Consider the following 12,347-nt stretch of genomic DNA (forward strand, 5'->3'; position numbering starts at 1 on the left):
ATCAAAGTTGGGACTTCCAGAAGAAGACACAAGGACCATAGAGAAGGATGACTGTGGAAAGGGTAAGGTTGAGGGTATCTCAGCAGGGGAGAGAAATGCAGTTCCAGTGGATGAGTCCAGTTGGGAAGTAAATCTTTAGCCAGCTTCATTCTTCTTTAGAGATAAGGAAAATGTAGTACAGAGAATTTGGTGATTAGCAAAGTCATGTAACTGAACATTACCTTTGATTTAGAAAGCTGATACTGACTTTATGGCTATCCCTGGTTATAATCAATCCATCTAATTTAATCTTATTAGTAGTTGACCCTAATAAAACACAGGAGGGGCAGAGGGAGAATAGAAGGAGAAATTCAGTCCTAAGGGAAGGTAGAGAGAAGTCCTTGGTAACTACGTAAACTTCTAGTGGTTCTGCCATCTCATTGATGTGGGTATTCCTTCTATCCATATAATTAATAACAGGTGTCACCTTGGGCAAGTATCATTCTCTTTTATCTTCAGTTTGCTCATCCATAAAATGGAGATAATAGTACCTACCTCACAGGGTTGTTGTGTGGGGCAAATGAGATAGTGTAAGCAAAGTGTTTGGCAAACCTTAAGGCATTATATAACAGCTAGCTTTTATTACTCAGGATGCCCCTCTTTATCCTTCCCATTGGGTATATAATTAGTCTTCTCCTGTTTCCAATCATATTTCCTTATTGCTTTAAATACTGTCTCTAATCCCATTCACTTTCCCGATAGGGTTATTGGGGTTTGCTTCCTAAGATATTTTCCTTTGGCCACTTAATGCTTTTATTTATGTTGGAAAGAGACCAGACGAAATCCAGGAGGGAATATTTACTGAATGTATGGGGATGATTCCAAAGGTTGGACTGCACTAAGAGGCAAGATTGGGGGGTGGAGGGAAAGGTTATCAGTGAGCCTTGGAAGTACTTCATTATATACCTCTTGGTTCCCCTGACATAGCTTCAGCTTTGTGAACCTCTTTTCCCTTTTCAGATAAAAAACAAAAACAAATAAACAAAAAAAAACCCCAGTTATTTCAGATAACTTTCCTCTTTATCATCAGCAAAGAACACAGATAGCACACACTTGGCCTTTCTGAATATGATTGATGTGTTTATTTCCCATAGTGACTGCAAGGAAAATAAAGGCATTTATACCTCTCTGCAGCTTGATAAATTCTACAATATCAGCAAATTTCTGGCCATTAGTCAGGTAAGTCAATAGAACTCGGTGTGTAATGGACACATTACTCCATGTAACGAAGTTATTTCTCATGCTGCAGAACTTCCCTTGTGGATTTACCAGTAATAAATGGTCTTAATGTGGTGTACTCAAGTCAAGACTTCTTGGGAAAGCTATATGCTGCTCCACAGTGGAGTCTCTTGGCACATGATGCTGCCTTCCCCAGGTTTGAGAGAGATTGATCATGTAATGGGTTGTTTGTTATTTTGGAAGCAATGTTTCTGACAAAGGACCAGAATTTTTCTCCTGGAGTTGGAGTAGGTAAGACCTGGTTCAGATAACCATCTCTGACAATTACTAGCTGTGTGAGCTTGGACAAGACATTTAATCCATCTACATCTAGGTTTCATAATCTGTGAAATGGGGATAATCACATCTGTAGTACTTATATCATAAGATTGTTGTGAGGCACAAATGAGGAAACACATTGCTTTGCAAACTTTAAAGCCCTTTGTAAACATCGGTTAGTCTTATTAAAGCCCCAGTCTCTTTAGTAATGTGGGGTTTTTGAAAGGTAGCATGATAAGTAGAAAAAAATCCTGACAATGGGATTAGAAGGCCTAGAACCAAACACTAGTCCTGGGACTTATTTGTTGTGAGACCTCTCAGCAAATCACCTCTTTGGGCCTCAGATTCTCTATCAGTGAAATTCATGTAGTACCTGCCTCACAGGTTCATGTCAACTAATGAAAACTGCTTTGTATGTTTTAAAGTTCTATGTAGCTGCCAGCTATTAGTATTATTAGCATAAACCTCTCGTGCCGACTTTACCACCTTCACCATCATTCAAATTGAGTGTGTCATCTCAAATACAGTCAGATAACTTTTTTCTCCCCTGGGCCAATGGGGGTTAAGTGACTTGCCCAGGGTCACACAGCTAGTAAGTGTTAAGTGTCTGAGGCCGTATTTGAACTCAGGTCCTCCTGAATCCAGGGCTGGTACTTTATTGACTGTGCCACCTAGTTGCCCCAAGATAACTCTTTATTACCTGACCCGTATCATCTGCCCAGCCCTATTTTGCCCATCCCTTCCATTCATCCACATCTTGCCTGTTCTTCAAGGCATACTTCCACTAGGAGACCGAATAGTAGACTGGAAAGATCCCTCAGTTATAAGTAAATTTAGAGTCCATGTCCTGGCTCTTCTGTTGATTGACCTTGGGAAGTCCCTTAACCTTTCTAACCTTTCTTAAAGTTTCCTTATTTTGAAGTAATCTCCCTGTCCTCTGAAATCTTAGGATATTTATATTTCAAATTGTTTCATTTAATATTTTGTTATATAGGGTATCCCCAAAGTCTTAGTGCAGTTTGAAGCTTTAATAGCCATGGTGCAAAGGGTCGTGATGGAGTAGGTGGAGTTACTGAGGGGCCTTGGAAAAAGTTCATCACTCCATGCACCTTTGTGGTTTAATAGCTTAAAAACTTAAAAGACTTTGGGGAAGGGCAGCTAGGTGGTGCAGTGGATAGAGCACCGGCCCTGGAGTCAGGAGGACCTGAGTTCAAATCCGGCCTCAGACACTTAACACTTACTAGCTGTGTGACCCTGGGCAAGTCACTTAACTCCAATTGCCTCACCTAAAAAAAAAGACTTTGGGGACCTTGTATACTACATTATTTTATTTTCCCTTTGTTTTTTCTGTCCAGTGCCCGACTTTCTGACTTCTTTAAGGCAGGGCCCATGCTTTTACATCCCTAAAGGTTCTGAGCACAGTTGTAGGCATTGACTAGCTTCGTTGCTCGGTTGTCTTGTTGCTTGATTTGGGGCTGTCATGATGGGAGACTCCACCAGTAAGGCAGACTCCAGTCATCATTTTGATCTAACTATTGAAAGGATATTCACAGGCTGGTGCCCATGTCTTTAAATTTCTGTATTGTGGAGCCCTTTGGCGGCCTGGTGAAGCCTCTGGACCCCTTCTCAGTCATGGTGTTGAATGAATGAAATAAAAATACAGAAGGTTATAAAGGAAACCACTTATATTGAAAGTCAGTGATCAAAAATATATATTTTTTAGAGTTTACAGACTGGGGCAGCTGGGTAGCACAATAGATAGAGCGCCTGCCCTGGAGTCAGGAGAACCTGAATTCAAATCCAGCCTCAGACACTTGACACTAGTTGTGTGACCCTGGGCAAGTCACTTAACCCCAGTTGCCTCACCCCAAAACAAACAAACAAATAAAGAGATAGATAGATAAATAGAATTTACAGACTGGAATTTAAGATTCTTACCTTAATACTCCTTATTATCCAAGTAGATAGTTTGCTTTCCCCCATCCTGCCAGTTCTTAGTGTTGATTCTCCTCTCCCTTCTCTCCATCCCTCCCTTTTTCCTTCTTTTTCTCTCCCTCTGGTTCTCCCATTCTTTGTCTCCTTCCTCCAATACACCTTAAATGTACATATCTGTGTTTATGTTGTTCCCCTGACCCAAGTCGAATGTAAGCTTGTTGAGGACAGTATCATAAGACTATAGAATTAGATTTGGAAGAATTCTTAGATGTTATCTATAATCCACCCCACCCTCCATTTACAGTTGAGGAAACTGAGGCTCAGAGAGGTTAAGTAATTTGTCCGAGGTCTCAAAGATAGTAATTGACAGAGGCAGGATTTGAATCAGTCATCTGATTCCAAATCCACCATACTGTGCTTACTTTTTTTTTTTTTTTGCATTTGTGTTTGTGTCCCTGGTTCTTATCTTGAAGCCTTGCACACAGTGGGGTTTTTTTTCACACAGGGGATTTTTAATAAATGTCTATTGAAATCAATTTAATGATATTTTCTCTTGGCTTAAAAAATTCAGCGTACAAATCTCGGCAGAAAAAAACAACACATTTTTACTTTCCATGTTTTTTTGATACAGTATACCCAGGATCTAACGATTCAGTTTGAAAGTATTAAAATCAACCTTAGCACCATAGTTTTACTGGATGAAGTAGGAAAAGAGAACCTCTGGAATTTCAGTTTCTCAGGAATAGATGGGATTGATTTCGCAGAGTACTTGGCTGAGGTAAGATTTCTATATTCTTGAATCTATTATTTAGAGAAAATTAAAACTTGAAAAATATTTATGCCTTTTACAGACGATGATATGGATTCTGTCACTTTTTAAAAAACAGCTGCTATGGGGCAGCTAGGTGGTGCAGTGGAGAAAGCACTGGCCCTGGATTCAGGAGGACCTGAGTTCAAATCTGGCCTCAGACACTTGACACTTACTTAGCTGTGTGACCCTGGACAAGTCACTTACCCCTCATTGCCCCGATAAAAAACAAAAACAAACAAACAAACAAAAATCAGCTGCTGAGCTCAGAATTGGGGATCCAGAGATCCAGCTAAAAATCCTAGTTGTGAGGCTTTACCGATTTGGCGACAATGAAGAAGTTACTTAACTTCTCTGAACTTGTGTTTCCTGTTTCTAAAATGGGGATAACATATATAGGAGAGTGTCTTTCTGGTTTTTGTATTTGCTTTGTATCATCAGTGCTTGCCTGGCACACAGTAATTGCTTAATATGGGGTTTTTCATTCACTCATTTGTTTATTGTTGAATCAGATACTTGTATTGCCTTTCTCACCTGAGATTCCTGACATCCTTTTTTAGGTGAATAAGAGTATAACAAAAGTGGACCTTTTATCATTTGCCAATGACTTAGAGGCAAGAGCAGAACAGTTGGTAAGTTTAGATTATTGATCTGAATGTATGTTGTTGAGAGCTGTTCACAGATAATGTATGTAATTTGCTTGGCAGACATCCAAGTGCCCTATCAATGGGAATGATTTTTTACGATTTTTACGGTTCTTGTTATATGTGTAAAAACCCTCAGGCACTGGTAGAAAGGGCTCCCACTTCTCCTACATAGGAGCTTTGGCTTGAGGATCACACAGATGAGGGCCAGTCTTGGAAGAACTTGACCTTTAAACAGCTTCATTGTGCCCCCACTTCAGAGCTGAACTTTGGGAAAATCTCTTAAACAAAGCTCAGGAATGGCTGGGGTCTAGAGTTTCCCTAAAAGGGATTAATATGGCACATTCTAGAAGTGAACTCAGTATACAAAGCAGATCAGGTATATATTTCTTCTTAGTACCAGTAAAAAATGCTTGGGCAGCTAGGTGGCATAGCGGATAAAGCACTGGTCCTGGAGTCAGGAGTACCTGAGTTCAAATCCAGCCTTAGATACTTAACACTTACGTACTAGCTTTGTGACCCTGGGCAAGTCACTTAACTCCCATTGCCCCGCAAAAAAAAAAAAAATGCTTAAAACAAAAATGATTCATAGTGCACATTGACCTACAGATGCTCCTCAGCATTTGTTTTGTGTGATTTTTATAAGTAACCTCATTTTCACTTTCACATTGATAGCCATGCACATATGCAGCTATGCACAGGAGAGAAAAAAATGACACGCACAACACATGCAAATTGGGAGTGGCTGGTACCCTGCTAGGCACTTTGTTGGTCTTGTTTACTCTGCTCTTTTAAAGAGCTCCCAGCTGTATTCCTTGCACATTTTCATTGTCTGCCTTAAGTTTTTTTGTTGCAATCATGGCGGCATAAATGTAGTGCAAGTCCTTTGGGTTCTAAGCCCCCTGTGCAAAGTCAGTGATACGGCTTAGTGAGAAAATAAAGGTGTTATATAAACTTCAGGCCAGAATGTCTGCAACGCAGAATTAATTTTTTTGGTTATAAAGAATTGTAAGCGGAAGAGTGTATTTTCAACACCTTCTAGCAGAAGGTTAGTTTTAGGTAGTCATGGGAACATGGGAACCTAACTCCCTATTTCCTATAGCTTCAATGTATCAGCATTCACATTCCTGACATTTTCCAGGAACATTACCCCCACAAAAGTTAACGATTTACTCTATTTAAATTATGACACAATAAATTAAAAAACAAACAAATAAATGACATGCAGCACTTTGAGACTTTACAAATATTACCTCCTTATCCTCACAACAACCCTCGGAGTTAGGTACTATTATTGTCCTCATTTTACAAATGATGAAAGACTCTTTTTGGTGTGGCCATGGGGGCTAAGTGACTTGCCCAGGATCACACAGCTAGTAAGTCTCAAGTGTCTGAGGTCACATTTGAACTCAGATCCTCCTGACTCCAGGGCTGGTGCTTTATCCACTGCACCACCTAGCTGCCCCTACATGTAGCTCAGTCTTGACTTGGTCTCATACTTTTGTTGGTGGTCAGCTTCTCCTTTGAGAAATTCTTCTGGAGATCACCTCCTACCAGAAAACTAGTACTTGGACCCATAAGCTCCTGGCTTTTTTACCTCATGAGATTGCTGCCAAGGTTAGGAACACCTAGCTCAGGTTTGCTGTTCAGTCACCTGTGCTCAAGGAAAGAAACAGCATAACAGGCAGCAAAAGACTTAAGGTTTTGTCTCGGCCTCATCTACACAAACACATGCCTTCCCTGCCAAGTATAAGTAACCATCATTGCTGCTAGAGGAGAAGGGGAGAGAAATCCTCTTGGGGGAAGTCTAAGGAAGGGCTGTGTTATGTATGTCATTCTAAGGAATGTTACCAACAAATTCCTGCATCTAAAAAGTATTCATTAGGAAAACATACACTAGGGGGCAGCTAGGTGGCGCAGTAGATAAAGTGCTGGCCCCTGGATTCAGGAGGACCTGAGTTCAAATGTGGCCTCAGACACTTGACACTTACTAGCTGTGTGACCCTGAGCAAGTCACTTAACCCTCATTGCCCTGAGAAAGAAGGAAGGAAGGAAGGAAGGAAGGAAGGAAGGAAGGAAGGAAGGAAGGAAGGAAGGAAGGAAGGAAGGAAGGAAGGAAGGAAGGAAGGAAGGAAGGAAGGAAGGAAGGAAGGAAGGAAGGAAGGAAGGAAGGAAGGAAGGGAGGGAGGGAGGGAGGGAGGGAGGGAGGGAGGGAGGGAGGGAGGGAGGGAGGGAGGGAGGGAGGGAGGGAAGGGAAGGGAAGGGAAGGGAAGGGAAGGGAAAATATACACTTTCTGCATGACCAGAATTTCTTACAATAAGTCTTATAAGGCTTCTTGGTTATTTTAAAAAATAACGTGCTATCTTCATTATTTTTGATTCAGCAATGCAGGAAATAAGTATAGTTCTTTTGTTCAGGTCTGCACTGTTCGGGGAAGGCAGTGTGATATAGTGGAAGATGCCCTGGACTTGTAGAATCCCAGCTTTCTGCTTCCTGGTCCCACAGCTCTGGGGAAAGGATCTACCACCCTAAATCCCAGTTTTCTCAATTGTGTAAATGGAGATAATAAGACTTGTCCTCCCCATCATGCAGCATTGTAGTCGAGGAAAGAGCTTTGCAAAACCTTAAAGCCTCAGATAAAAGAGAGTTATTATTATAACCACATCCTAAGTTGTGCAGCCAACAAAAAACAATGAAATCCACTTGTCTTTAGGCAAGGCAGGAAAAAGGACTTTGATGTAATCCTTCTAAAAGCATTGAAGTACTTATCATGAGTTCTCATGCTGACGGCATGAATGAGTGTGCAGGGCCTAAGAATTTAAAACTTTACTCTGTATTCTATAGAGCGCAGTGACTTTCAGTGGAGAGAGGACAGCTGAGAAGTTCACCAAGCACTCTCAGCCTTAGGTTTCGTCCACTGAGCTGCTTTTTTCATTTCCTTTGCCCATTGCTTTTGATTTTTGTAAAAGCAAATGAATGAGAAAAGCTTCAAAATCAGTCCTCAAAGGTTCCCATCTACACCCCCACCTGTTCCCTTTAAAATGGGTATGTCTATCCCATGCTCCCAGATGAGATGAGTTCATGTAACTAATGTTATTTTTCCTGGGCAAACCTAAAGTGCCTACTGATATTGGATTATTTTTATCATATTTCTAGCCCAAAGGAGCTTTGGAAAATGCCCTAAAAGGGCATGCAAGCAACATTCGAATGATTCATCATCAACGTGTGATCCCTTTGGAGCAAGAAATGGTAAATATGTGTTAATAAATAAATACCCAGGACATAACTCACTGTCAAATTTTTCCTATCAGAAATCCATTTCATAAAACTATCCTCTAGTTCAGAGGGAATTGCATGTTCCCATTTCACATACATTAAGCTAGTCTTTAGTGTTGCACTTTTAAAGAAAAATTTGACTGCTATCCTTGAGTATTTCCAAAATTGTGAAGACAATTGAAAACAAAATGGCCATCGCTTCAGCCAGCTTGCTGGCTTCTACTTTTACTTTTTTTTTGGCATGTGTTTGAATTCATCTTTATATGAGTAGGGTACCTCCTTTTAAAATTCCACTGCTTTAGAAATGCATTTTAGGACATCTCTGTGCTTATATTTCTTTTCAAATTGGCTCTTACTTATTTTCTAATTCTTTCTCTCCTAACTGACTGTCAAGAAATATGTTAAAGCCAGGGTAAGTGCCTTATTTTTATATAGTAGATAACCATGTGAGTCATTGTTGTCTTTCTACTTTCTTTTGTCCTCTCCTCTGTTTTTGATTCCTTCTTTGTCCTTGTTATCCCTCTTTTTCCTCCTTAATAAAATTTAATGTGTTTGAGTATTATGATGTTCTTGGGGAAAATGGATCTTTCACAAATAGACCACGTCATCATTATCAACAAGCATTTATCAAGCTCTTAATATGTGCCAGGCACTGTACTAAGCCCTAAGGATACAAAGAAAGGCAAAAACAGCCCCTTCCCCAAAGAGCTCACATTCTGTTGGAGGAGACAACTTGCAAACAACTGTGCACTAGCAAGATATGGGTGGATGGATGGATAGATGGATTGATGGACAGACAGACAGATGGACGGATGGTTAGAGAGAAAGCTTGGGTGCCATTCTTAAGAGGGAAGACACTAACATTGTCAAAGGTCGGGGAGGGCCAGGAAAGGCCTCTTGGAAAAGGCGCAATTCAAGTGCGATGTTGAAGGAAGGCAGGGAAACCAGGAGAGGGGAGAGGCATTCCATACATGGGGGATGGCCATTGCAAAAGCACCAAGTCAGGAGATGGAGTGTTACATTCAAGGGAACAGCAGGGCCCTACCTGTGCCATTGGATCATAGGGTATATAGAGGGAAGAAAAGTGTGAGAAGGCCTGAAAGGTAGGAATAGGCTAGACTTTGATTTTATATTGGATTGGATTTTATATTCCATCATGAAGGTAAAGGAGACACTGAAGTTTATTGTGCTTTAGGGGAGGGGAATGATAATTAGATCTGAGCTTTAGGAAAATCGTTTTGTCAGGTGAGTGGAAGATTGACTAGAATGGGGAAACATTTTGAGTTGGGGAGACCAACCAGCCTAGGTCAAGCCATGATTTCTCTGGACCATGTTGCCAGTAAGCTCCCTGTGGTCAAGGATTGGTTTTCGTTTTGTCTTGTGGTTCCCGACAGCGTAACACACTGCCTTTCATGTCACAGGTGCTTAATAAAATTTTGTGGCATTGGAGTATCCCATAAGGACTAAGGAATACTTGAGGGAAGGGAAGGGATCAAAGGGGAGATTCGGATTGGTATTGTCCCTCCATTAATCTTTGTAAGCCCAAGGAACAAAGCTAATAGTAAGGAATGGATATTATAGGAAGGTCTATTTTGAATAAGAACTTCTTAATTAGTGCAGCCTCAAAACGAGCATTGATTTAAAGTAGTGAGCTCCCCATCCTTGTATTCATAATACTAATATACTGGTTTTTTTTAAATGCGAATATGCTGCTTGAAAAAAATGCTAATATACTAGAATTGTAAAAATATATTTGATTGGTTTTTTCTTGTTAATTAATTTTTAAAAATTAGTGATGGCTAATTAGCCAATTTTCTCTCTCCCTTTATTTTTTCTTTCATTTGCTCATATTCATTCCTCTCTCCCTCCCACACTCATATATGACATGCCCACAAAACACCCAACTTTTAAAAAGTGATACTTCCAATTACCACAGAAATCAGTAAGTGCTTATCAGCTATTCATAGGATACTATTATTTTTCCATTCTAATATATTGCCATTTGATGCATCAGAAAATAATTGAATGCTTATTTTTCATGCTCTGATATTTCCTGGATTAGAAAGAATTTTTAAAGGTCATTTGCTTCTACTATCAGTATCTAGCAGTTTTAATAGAATGAGGCTGTTCTGCCTGTTGAGATTATTGCCAGATCAGAATAGTGATGGACTGATAGCCAGGGGATTTTGCCATGTCTTCTAATCATGTGGAAAATATGACTTTTGCTTATTTCCCAGAGCACTTTAAATCAAAGTATCAGGTTACTACAAAAGACAGCAACTGAACTTATGGTAAGTTTTTGTTCTTGTTGTTTGTTGTTCTTGCTCCTGGGGAGGTTCTTCTATTTTAAACCATCCTCCACCCAGTTTTAGGGGAGAATTACTTCATTGTACATTTTTAAAAATCCTTATTATCTTTAGCCACTTTTAAATCCCAGACAGCTCCTATGCTAGCATCTGTAAGTACATAGGAATAATAGCAGTGGGCTTAAGACTTTATCTGGATGTATTTTTGCAGTCACCTCAGGGTATCTCATGTGAGTTAGAAGACTCAGTAGTCCTGCTGGTGTAGACCAGTTCCACTACTCAGCTGTTAGTTGTAAGTGGCCTCCAATGAACCCCACTTGCCAAGGGCCACTATGGGCACTGTTTTTTCCTCACTAATAGAGTCATATTCATGGTTTTTGATGTTCACATGGGCCAGTTGGGTTTGCTGTCCTCCAGGGACAAACACTGGGCCTCTGACCTTCTCAGTCAATTTCACAAATGTCTGTGGATCACTGCAAATCTTTAAACCACTACTGATAAACCCTTCCACGCTACAAATTCCTGTGCTAATGCATCAGTGCTGTGCTTTGGTATTCATAGATGAATAGGCAGAATGGAATAAATGGAAAGGATATAGGAGTAAAAGAAGTCAGGAGACCTAGATTCCAGTCTGTTTCCTATCACAAACTGCCTTTGAAACCTAGATCAGATACTGCTTCTCCTCCATGAACTTCCTTTTCCTCATTAGTAAAATTAGGCATGTGCCTTGACAATTCCTTTGACCCCTGATGAGGGCAAGAGAGCAGGACTTGGAATTAGAAGAACTGTGTTCAGATCTCAACTCCGATGTTTCTTTTCTATGTGACTTTGACAAGTCCTTTAACCTCAGTTTTCTTATTTGGAAAGCAGAGTTAAAATAACCCATATGCCAACTCAGAAAAGCTCTGTGTGAACTGAAGAAAGTACTTTGTCAACTTTAAAGTTTATATGTGACCTATTGTTATGCTTTTAGTATGTAATTAATTGTACACATCCGACTAAGAATCTAACAGTACTGTCAAAGGGCTTGGTACTATTATAATTCTTGTTTTTTCCAGGTTAAAGTGTCTCAAGTCATTGCCACTGTGGAAAGCGCTCAGCTCCTCATTAATAATAATGCTTCCTTTATTATTATTGAGGTAAATGCTTTTTATTTTTAAAATGTGCCTGTGTGCATGCACATACTACATATATGTGTACATATATAATATTTATGGGTTAATATATACTTACATCTGCTTAAATAATGATTTTCATATTCAACAAATTTTCAGGAAACTAAGAAGTATATGGATGCGATCATAGACTACTTCGAACAGTATATTCAGTGGGTCATAGATTCAGTAAGTATGCTTTGTCCTGTTCCTGTCATAGTCCTGTCATATCATTTCAGATGGTTAAATGTTAGTAAAAAGAACAAATGCATTTTCTTATCACTTGGTTAATGTGGAACTCCTTGAGTGGGAGGAGGGGATGGTGCCTTGGCACTTAACATGAAGAGAAGCTCCATTTGTGGAAAAGGAGTGATGGTCTTGGCTTGTTTCCACTCAGTGCAACTTTTGCCCCTTACATTCCTCACTGAGGTGACTTACAGTGGTTGGCAGGAAAGATGCCACTATCCAAAGGTGACCCCTAGTCTGTATCTTTGTGTGCTGATGATTCCATCACTCCTGGAGAACTCTTTGTAGAAACTGCTTGCCTAGATTGGTCTCTAGTATTGCTGGAGATTTTTTTTTTTTTTTAGTGAGGCAATTGGGGTTAAGTGACTTGCCCAAGGTCACACAGCTAGTAAGAGTGAAGTGTCTGAGGCCGGATTTGAACACAGGTACTCCTGACTCCAG

The 12,347-nt window shown here is 40.1% G+C and overlaps 1 protein-coding gene across 15 annotated transcripts in view; it reads left to right on the plus strand.

Moving 5' to 3' along the window:
* The window catches only part of PROM1 (prominin 1), a 168,343-nt gene that overhangs the window by 139,383 nt on the left and 16,613 nt on the right, over positions 1-12,347 (plus strand). For 9 of the 15 annotated variants that reach the window (XR_006353624.1, XM_043972684.1, XM_043972682.1 and 6 more), the window contains 8 exons: positions 1,134-1,218; positions 4,103-4,249; positions 4,840-4,911; positions 8,081-8,173; positions 8,586-8,612; positions 10,438-10,491; positions 11,565-11,645; positions 11,781-11,849. Coding sequence is in view for 14 of the 15 variants with exons in the window: in XM_043972684.1 (XP_043828619.1) it covers positions 1,134-1,218; positions 4,103-4,249; positions 4,840-4,911; positions 8,081-8,173; positions 8,586-8,612; positions 10,438-10,491; positions 11,565-11,645; positions 11,781-11,849 (628 nt within the window). In the remaining variant the exon portion in view is untranslated. The remainder of the gene's footprint in view (positions 1-1,133; positions 1,219-4,102; positions 4,250-4,839; positions 4,912-8,080; positions 8,174-8,585; positions 8,613-10,437; positions 10,492-11,564; positions 11,646-11,780; positions 11,850-12,347) is intronic. The other 6 variants (XM_043972688.1, XM_043972691.1, XM_043972695.1 and 3 more) reach the window with 2 other exon arrangements.

The sequence above is a fragment of the Dromiciops gliroides genome, chromosome 6 (assembly GCF_019393635.1).
Source record: "Dromiciops gliroides isolate mDroGli1 chromosome 6, mDroGli1.pri, whole genome shotgun sequence".
In the NCBI taxonomy this organism is placed as follows: Eukaryota; Metazoa; Chordata; class Mammalia; order Microbiotheria; family Microbiotheriidae; genus Dromiciops; species Dromiciops gliroides.